General features: G+C 41.1%; 1 protein-coding gene across 1 annotated transcript; it reads right to left on the reverse strand.

The window, feature by feature from the left end:
* Window positions 1-3,749: 3,749 nt before the first annotated feature.
* Window positions 3,750-5,394, reverse strand: LOC101019295 (cytochrome c oxidase subunit 7C, mitochondrial). Its single transcript, XM_003917404.4, has one exon. The coding sequence runs from the start codon at window positions 4,065-4,067 to the stop codon at window positions 3,876-3,878; it is 192 nt and encodes a 63-aa protein (XP_003917453.1). The 5' UTR covers window positions 4,068-5,394; the 3' UTR covers window positions 3,750-3,875.
* Between the last annotated feature and the right edge of the window lie 5,030 nt (window positions 5,395-10,424).

The raw sequence follows: 10,424 nt of genomic DNA on the forward strand, positions 1-10,424 counted from the left end.
CAATCCTGATGCTCTCTCTCCCACTGGCCAGTCATATATTATGATCCAGCTTTCTTCTGGGAAAAAAATTATAAAACTATACTTATCATATTTGGCTCTAATATGTTTTGCACCCATATTGTTCATTCCCCAAGCACTGTGCTAAGTATTCACATTTATTAATTCAATTAATCCTTATAAAAGCTGAAAAAGTATGAATTACTATCCCCATGTTACAGATGAATAAACTGAAGGGCAGAGAGAATAAGCAAGTTGATTGATAGCTGCTAAGTGGCAGAGCTGGGATTTAAACTTAGGTGTGTATGATCTTTCAAGCCTGTCAACTGAACTACTGCACACACTGCCCCTGCTGATTGCTATGGCGTTATGTCCTGTGATTCCTATGTGATAAGAAATAGGAGAGCAAAACTGTCTCTCTGGCTTCAGCCACCCCTGCTGTTGCCGTGAGCAGGAAGCAGGATTCAGGGGTCTCCCGGCCTCTGGTTTCTCTAGCACCCATGTCCTGACCAGATTTCAAAGGCTTGGAGTTGCAACTACATATTTTCCAATTTGTGTGTTTTTTATTTCCCTTCCTAAAGGGATTTGGGCCAGCTTGAAGATAAAAAACACAGAAACAAGCAAACTGGACATACTAACACAAGATTAAAAAGACCAGGTGGATTTAAAATAATTACATTAGAAAGTCAAGTTAGGGCCAGGCACAGTGGCTCACGCCTGTAATCTCAGCACTTTAGGAGGCTGAAGTGGGTGGATCACTTGAGGTCAGGAGTTTACGATCAGCCTGACCAACACGGAGAAACCCCATCTCTACTAAAAATACAAAATTAGCCGGGCGTGGTGGTGCACACCTGTAATCCCAGCTACTTGGGAGGTTGAGGCAGGAGAATCGCTTGAACCCAGGAGGCGGATGTTGCAGTGAATAGAGATCACGCCATTGCACTCCAGCCTGGGTAACAAGAGCGAAACTCCGTCTCAAAAAAGAAACAAACGCCAAGTTAGAAGTGAACATTTGAAACCCCAAAGAGTGCCTATGTTCTAGGCAGCCAAGAGAAGCAGAGAAGGAAAAAGTAATCTATGTGATACCCGGTGGTGGTGGTGGTGTGGGGGGATATTGACAGACTCGGGATTTTTTTTTTAGTTTTATTTTTGTTATTATTATTTGGTATTTTTAGCAGAGACAGAGTTTCACCATATTGGTCAGGTTGGTTTTGAACTGCTGGTCTCAGCCTCCCAAAGCGCTGGGGTTACAGGTATGAGCCACTGCACCTGGCCAGACTCGGGATTTTGAAAGATGGCTTTTAGCATTTGCTGAAGAGCTAGTTGCAGTAGGAAATGTAAGGACTACCCGCCATGATGAGTTTAGCACCTCTCTTCCTCACGGATCCGTTTTTATGAGTTCTCTATTCTATATGAAGGTAAGCAATCCAATTGGACCAAGACCCCCTTCTCTCCCAAGGAGCTGCGTGTGATCCCCAGCTGAGGAGAGGCTTGCACTCGCAAGTAAGTACACTTCGAAGGTGATTTGAAACACAATACTGATCAGATATTTCAGAAGAGGTCAAACATGAATGTGAATACAAGCGGAATCAGCATTTGCTCAGAAGAATAAAGGCAAGTATGATACTGAAGGTTCATAAAGGGTCAGGGAGTAAACACAAACATTACGTTCTTTCTGTTAGCTGAGTTTTTCAAGTTTAGGGTACAAGACATGAAGGTCTCTTGAGTACGGATGAGTTTTTAAAAAAACAAATCTTTTAAAAAAATGTTCTCAGAGAAAGTATTTTTAAAAACAAAAGAAAGATATGAATTTTATATGACTTGAAAAATGACCTAGAACCAGCACAAAGCTATCCCAGGAGAAACAGCACTGGCTTTGAAGTGATAAATGTTAGGTTTGGCTGTGGGGTGTTTCACGACAGAGCTGATGGGTCACCAGCACTCATGTTAGAAGCACAAGTGAAGGCAGGCATCTGTATTTCTTCTGCCACACCTAGCACCAGAGCAGTCCCACCTTGTTGCATAAATGAAGGGCTATGATTCACATTACTGTCCACATGGTGTGTGTCTCCTGAAGTTGTACAGTGCACAACCTGTGTACCCGTACACAGCAACCCTGAGAGAGGGGCATCTCTTTGGGTTTTGAAAAGTTTCTCTTTCTGTTTTATTGTCTGCTGGATGGGCAAGTATAAAAATGTAAAACCAATGGCTTGGATAAGTATTTCAGTGTGCTTAGCTTCGACCCAAAAACGATTGCTGAAGAAGATGAATATAGAATTGAATTTTTAAATGGAATAATGTAAAATATAGAAAATGGGTTGGTTATCTTCAGAAATTCTGTGGTGATTCTTTTCTTAGAGAAAGGAAGCTTTGCTGGACGCAGTGGCTCACGCCTGTAATCCCCACACTTTGGGAGGCCAAGGCAAGTGGATCGCTTGAGCCCAGGAGCTCGAGACCAGCCTGGGTAACATGGGACCTAAAAAAATAGTAGATATGGGGTCTCTACAAAAAATCAATAAATGAAGCGGGAGGATCTCTTGAGCCTAGGGACAGAGGCTGCAATGAGCCGTAATTGCGCGACTGCACTTTCACCTGGGTGACAGAGTGAGCCCTTGCCTCAAAAAAAAAAAAAAAAAAAAAGGCTTCTACGAAGTAAATAATCGTTTTATATAGAAATATATTAGAAAAATTCGGATATGTCTACATTCAATTTGCATGAAGGGCATTGCAGTGCATGGATCCCAGGTCTGTGAGTGGAAAGCACACGCGGAGGGCGCTGCTGTTGCCACTGCATACCCAAGAGCCCACTCAGACCCTCCAGCAGAGGGCGCAGTGCGGCCTCTGTTGTGCACAGCTGTGCCGCTTTAAGGAAATGAGAGCCTCTGTCTCTGTCTTTAGAAAGCAGAGGTAATTAATCAGTGGGGGCACTGTGTGGGGAATGGGGCTTTAGTCCCCCATACTCTTGGTCAGCTTCCCCACCCCAGTCACCTCAAGCAACCATATAATATAGGGAAGAGGGCAGGCTTGCTGTGCCAATGTAGCTCCCAGATGACTTCCCAACCTTTCTGGAAATTTAGGAGCCACCAGGGAAATTATTTTATTTATCGCACAGGGATTATTCTTACTTATAATCCTAATGCACAAGGATTAGATGAGTTAATCTAGGCCAAAATGCTCTTGTAAACTGCTCATGTAAGATACCATTGCACGGATGTAAATGCTAGATACTCATAGTCCCATGATCCCCATACATGAATGTGTATTTGAATCTGGGAGCTTCAAAAATACTGATGCCTGGGCCACTCCCAGGGATTGTGATTTAACTGGCATGCAATGTGGTCTGGGCTTTGGAATCTAAATGATCTCCAGGTGATTATAAATATGCAGACAAATTTGGGAAACTCTGCTGTAGTCCATTTCTCCCCTTCTCTCAAGGTAAGCCTATTGTTGGCCCCTTTTGTCTGTGTAATGATAATGATGATGACCACGATGATGAAGATCATGAGTGTACATAGAATAATTCACCATACTTGGACCTTCTGAGATTTCTCTTTGGAGAGATCCCTACTGGATTATAACACACTGACAATAGAGCTTAGCCATAAATATCATAGGATGTCTGCTTTCTTTCATTTCTTTGTATGTCATAGACCATATCTTGAAACTGTTGGTTGAACTACATTTCACTTTTGCATTAAATATTTCTGAGTATTGGCTCTACATTAGGCATTGTTCACTTTTTAATTTTTTTCTTCATGTCATAAGTTTATTGACAAACATATCTAGTATGCCATATGAGTTCGAGTTTGATCCATTTCCAGAGGCTGCACCTCTTAAAATGCTCTTCATATCTGTTAAATGGATGAACTGAAACATCCTTATGTTTTAAGCAGTTGGTGTCTTGCTATAAGGAAGGGTGTAGCAAATGCAGATCCAAAGTACAAACACATCTTAGCTAGTAACCACCACTTGTTTTCCACTGAAAATGGCAAATTCTTCCCAGGGCCCTCCTCATAGTGGCTCCTATGGACCACAGAGGTGGTGAACCTCCAGATGCTCAGGCCCAACATAGTGCTGCTGGAAGCTCTGCGAAAGGCGCAGAGACCGAGGACGGATGAAATGGCAGCACCTCACCAAGACCTTGTTTTCACCTACATTAGGCATTGTTAAAAAAACATTTCAAGGATCCGATATTTGAGTCCTGGGCAAATATTGGCGTGTTCAGAGATGTGTTATTAATTTGGCCACTAGATGGCAGGACTTTGTAAATCATAATGAATACAAAACAAAGCCCATAATAAAATTCTTAATATAAAAACAAATAAATGGCTCCTAGGTGAAGATGGAGCAGGCTTAGGTAGTATTCTAAGGGACGTGCAATTTATCTTTGATGGCCTCGAAAGTCCCCTTTCTCCAGTCTGTTTGGGTAGCTCCAGGGCTACCAGGACCACCTGCCCCCACATTGGTACATGTGCTCTCTGCTTCACTCCTGAGCTCTCGGTCTCTCCTGGTGATCAGGAAGGGCTGGACAGCAAACCAAATGGTAGACCATATGGATTATGCTAATTTCAGGCCAAGTGATGCAAGACTGGGGAGTGTGAATTTTTGCTTTTCCCCATCCATAGTTTCTTCCAGGCAATAGTGCAAATAGAAGAACCAGGAAGGAAAGGTGGGTATGCTGCTGCAGGATTTATAACTCATGCTGACCCCATCAGGGGAGGAAGCCACAGGCCTGTGGGACTCTAGATGATCAGGTGCACTGGCTTGGGTGTACAAACCGCACCAGCTGGGATTCAGGTTGTCTTCAGATTTAAACTATTACAGGTATGCAAGATAAAGGTATTTAGAGTCATCCCAGACTATTACCTGTTAGTGCTTGCAGGTGACTATGTATTTTTCTACAACTATTTGTTAAAAAATGTTTAGCTTCAGGTCAGGTAAGCCCTCTTCCTAAGCCTGAGTCCTTGGGGACACTATGCCCAGTTTATGCCACAACTAAAATACCCACACCCTAATTTTCAGCCCACTGTTATAGATCAAAACTGCTCTTCAATAGTAATGACTGAAAGTGTTTTTGATATAGTTAGGTGGATAAAAGACCTCTGTAGGACACCTGTCTGTCTCATTCCCACTTTCCAATGGAGAAAAGATGTCAGTGATAACAATGGAATGTTGCTTTGCAAGCGTTTTTGGCTATAAACCTCAGTCTTTAGCAATAAAGATGGTGAAGATCATGAACATTCATCTACCCCTTCCCCAGGCCCATGGCCACACATGTGAAAATGTGTTTGGAAGCTGAAGAAAATATACTGAGCTTGTTACTTGAAGATGTACAGAAAATATTGTTTTAAAATAGTTCATCAAGCCAGGCATAGTGGTTTGTGCCTGTAATCCCAGCTACACGGGAGGCTGGGGCAGGAGGATCACTTGAGCCCAGGAGTTCAAATCTAGCCTGGCCAATATAGTGAGACTTCCATTTCTAAAAAATAAAAATAAACAAATATAAAGTTCATTATATGTTTCCTGATTTTTCAAATCGCTGTAAATTTCCCAGTTGCCTTCACAGTTAGGTGCCAGTGTGTGGCTGAGTTCTAGCCAGTAGAATTTGAACAGATGTGGCATTAAACCTCACATACTCCTCCATGACTTTCCCCTCTTCCCGGTGGCTGGTAGGATAATGACTAGAGTATTCTGGGAAGCCAAATTTTGAAGATGGCAGAGCTACCATCAGCCTGGGCCTCTGAATGACCATGTGAAACAGAGCCCTTCTCTTCCCTCCCCCTTACTTTATACACCAACTCCCTTCCCCAACTTCTATCCCTTCGAAGTGTTATGTGAATCAGAAACTTCTCTGTGTGTGAGCCATTACATTTTTGGTTCTACTTGTCACAGTGCTTTAGGTTGTAACAAAGGACATGCATGATTCACATTGGAACTCTCCATCTTAGGCACCTTAAACCCTGCTTTAGGAAGATGATAGACCCCCCTGATTGGCAAATACATACTTGGTTTGATGAAATAACTGACAACAAGCTAGCGTAACACTTTACAATTGAAAGCAATTGAAAATCACATTCAAGGCAACGTTGACTGTGTACTCCAGTGTTCTTGAAAAGTTTAGGAATTTCAACTGCATGCAGGTTTTATGGTTCACAGATTTCATTGTAGAATGCTGAATTAGAACTCTCGGTGAACCCTAGTCACATGCCCGTTTTAAGTCATGAATACCTTACTTTACTAAACTAAGTAATGTTTTATAACCTGCCTGGATGGAAAGCCATTTAAATACAGTGATAGATTAATAAGAGATAACCGTGTGGAAATGGGGGAAATCAGTGACCTGGGTCATACTCCTAGATTTCCCACTACCTTCAGGCCATGGACAAGTTATTAGATTGGTATAAAAGTAACTGCGGTTTTTGCCATTACTTTCAATTCATACTTCACCTCCCTGAACCTGAGTCTTCTCTCCTAAAACAATGCAGTTGGAGGTGATTTCTTTCAGCTCTAACATTTTATCATTCTGTAGTCATTATTTTTTTCCTTTTTGCTCTTTTAGAATTTAGTTTTTATTTCTAACAGTTAAACACTGATGGTTTAAAACATGGATTAGCAAACCTTTTCTGTAAAAGGCCAGATAGTAAATATTGTAGGCTTTGCGGGTCACACAGACTCTGTGGCAACTATCCAACTCTGCCATTCTCATGGGAAAGCAGTCATAGACAACACCTAAATAAATGGACGTGGCTGTGTTCCAGTAAAAGTTGATTTGCAAAGATAGGCAGCTGGCTCCCTGGCCATAATTTGCTGACCCCTGTTATACAGGGCCAGGTGTCTTCCTGCTAGGACCTACTGCAGCCATTAGCAATAATTTCCTGCACTGTACCTCCCCACCCCCACCCTCTGTGGCTCCAGTTTTTCCTCCCTGGATATAACCACTTTTTTTTCTAATTAACCTCCATATCTCTCAATAACATGTATACAGAACAATTTCTGCCCAGAAAGCTTGCTCAGGTTTAGCAAGCCCTCCAAACGATTCACATTAAAATTTTAAAGACATGCTCCAGAGAATTTTTTCACATTATTGTAAATATATATATATATATTTAAGTTTGCTTTTTTCTTAAGCCCAGTACTTCTGTTACTAGCCCTACCTTTATCACCAGTTCCAAAGTTTGGCTGGCACCATATCTTCCTCTTTATTCTGGACTCCTTAATTTGGAGGCAGGGGTTGGGGGGAAGCCTGTCATCCAGTAGCCTCCTGAGGAATGGTAGTTGGGAAATACATTTTTGAGGTTCTGCAAGTCTGAAAATGTTTCAAGCATACTTTCACACTTAACTCAAAACTTGGCTGACGGTAGAGTTCTTGATTGGAGACAGTTTTGCTTCACAATGTTAAAGTCTTTATTCTATATACTTGTAGTTTCCATTGTTTCTGTTGAGAGATTCAAAGCATTTCAAATCCTGTAATAAGATTGTTTCTTCCTCAGTTTTCCTCTCAGGAAGCTTCTCTGAGCTTCTCTTTGACCCTAGCATGTGTCTCAGTGTGGTTCGATTTTCATCCATTGTATTAGTCACTCGGGGACCCTTCCAATTATGCCTTCAATTCTGGGATAGTTTCTTGATTTACTTCTGCGACAGTTTCCTTCCCTGCATTTTTTCCTGCCTTCTTTTTCTGGGACTTCTCCCACTTAGTCGTTGGCCCGCCCGCCTGGAGTGATACTTTTTTTTCTATTTTTCATTTCTTTATCTTTGTGCTCTAGTCTCTGAGAGAATCCTCAACTTCTTGTTCTATTGAGTTTTTCATTTCTGTGTTCATTAATGTGAAACCGTATGAAATTGCCAATATTTGATGATTTTTAATCTTACAAAATGGCAATCTCGTAATTTCCAAAAGCATGCTCTTAATTCCTGATTTTTCTTTTACAATATTTTGATAGCATCCAGTTCTCATTTCATGGATGTAATATCTTCTCTTATCTCTCTGAGAATACATTAATGGTAGATTTTTTGAATGGTTTCATCTTCCTGTGTAGCCTTTTTTCCCAGTTCCTTTTTTCTGTCTAATTGTTTTGTTCTGTGCCTTTCGCATTAGAAATTTTTCTCAGATGATGATAATATCAAATTGTAAAAGCAAACGTTTCAATAGCACTTACTCTCTGGCAGAAACACTTTTAAATGTTTCATGCATGTGGACTCATTTCATCTTAGCTACAATCCCAAGTGGGCTTTTAGAGATGAGAAAACTGAGCCTCAGATGTTAAAGCTGTCTGCCAATATTTTAAGATGTGGCACCAAAGAGGACCGAAAGCTCTGTGCCAGTGAATGGAGCTTGTCAACTGTGGGTTTCACTGAGAGCAATGGAGCCCCCTGTGGTGGGCAGAATAATGGCTCCAAAAGTGTCCACACCCTAATCTCTGGAACCGGTGAATATGTTACCTTACATGGCAAAAGGGGACTTTGCACATGTGATGAAGCTAAGGACTTTGAGATAGGGAGCATAGCCTGGATTACCCAAGTGGGCCTTAAGTAATCACAAAGGTCCTTATAAATGAAAGAGATGGGCAGAAGAGTCCAAATCAGAGAAGGGGATGTGAGGATGAAAGCAGAGGTTAGGATGGGCCAAGAAATGCAGGCCACTTCTGGAAACCAGAAAAGGTGAGAAAATGTATTCTTCCCTGGAGCCTCCAGAATGAATATAGCCCTACTGACATCTTGATTTTATCCTTTTAAAAATTCCATTTTTAAAATTAAAAAAAAATTATTATTATTATTATACTTTAAGTTCTGGGGTGCATATGCAGAGGGTGCAGATTTGTTACATACGTATACACATGCCATGGTGGTTTGCTGCACCCATCAACCCATCACCTACATTAGGTATTCCTCCTAATGCTATCCCTCCCTTAGCCTGCCACCCCCGACAGGCCCCAGTGTGTAATGTTCCTCTCCCTGTGTCCATGTGTTCTTATTGATCGACTCCCACTTATGAGTGAGAACATGTGGTGTTTGGTTTTCTGTTTCTGTGTTAGTTTGCTGAGAATGATGGTTTCCAGCTTCATCCATGTCCCTGCAAAGGACATTAACTTATCCTTTTTTATGGCTGCATAGTACTCCATAATGTGTATGTGCCACATTTTCTTTACCCAGTCTATCATTGATGGGCAATTTCAGTTGGTTCCAAGTCTTTGCTATTGTGAACAGTGCCACGATAAACATATGTGTGCATGTGTCTTTATAGTAGAATGATTTATAATCCTCTGGGTATATACCCAGTAATGGGATTGCTGGGTCAAATGGTATTTCTAGTTCTAGATCCTTGAGGAATCACCACACTGTCTTCCACAATGGTTGAACTAATTTACACTCCCATCAACGGTGTAAAAACGTTCCTTTTTCTCCACATCCTCTCCAGCATGTGTTGTTTCCTGACTTTTTAATGATCACCATTCTAACTGGCATGAGATGGTATCTCATTGTGGTTTTGATTTGCATTTCTCTAATGACCAGTGATGATGAGCTTTTTTTCATATGTTTGTTGGCCACATAAATGTCTTCTTTTGAGAAGCGTTTTTTCATATCCTTTGCCCACTTTTTGATGGGGTTGTTTTTGTCTTGTAAATTTGTTTAAGGTCTTTGTAGATTCTGGGTATTAGCCCTTTGTCAGATGGATAGATTGCAAAAATTTTCTCCCATTCTGTAAGCTGCCTGTTCACTCTGATGATAGTTTCTTTTGCTGCGCAGAAGCTCTTTAATTTAATCAGATCCCATTTATCAAATGTGGCTTTTGTTGCCATTGCTTTTGGTGTTTTAGTCATGAAGTCTTTGCCCATGCCTATGTCCTGAATGGTATTGCCTAGGTTTTCTTCTAGGGTTTTTATGGTTTTAGGTCTTACATTTAAGTCTTTAATCCATCTTGAGTTCATTTTTGTATAAGGTGTAAGGAAGGGATCCAGTCTGAGCTTTCCACATATGGCTAGCCAGTTTTCCCAACACCATTTATTAAATAGGGAATCCTTTCCCCATTGCTTGTTTTCATCAGGTTTGTCAAAGATCAGATGGTTGTAGATGTGTGGTGTTATTTCTGAGGCCTCTGTTCTGTTCCATTGGTCTATGTATCTGTTTTGGTAACAGTAGCATGCTGTTTTTGTTACTGTAGCCTTTTAGTATAGTTTGAAGTCAGGTAGCATGATGCCTCCAGCTTTGTTCTTTTTGCTTAGCATTGTCTTGGCTCTGCAGGCTCTTTTTTGGTTCCATATGAACTCTAAAGGAGTTTTTTCCAATTCTGTGAATAAAGTCAATGGTAGCTTGATGGGGATAGCATTGAATATATAAATTACTTTGGGCAATATGACCACTTTCACGATATTGATTCTTCCCACCCTTGAGCATGGAATGTTTTTCCATTTGTTTGTGTCTTCTGTTAT

The sequence above is a fragment of the Papio anubis genome, chromosome X (genome assembly GCF_008728515.1).
Source record: "Papio anubis isolate 15944 chromosome X, Panubis1.0, whole genome shotgun sequence".
In the NCBI taxonomy this organism is placed as follows: domain Eukaryota; kingdom Metazoa; phylum Chordata; class Mammalia; order Primates; family Cercopithecidae; genus Papio; species Papio anubis.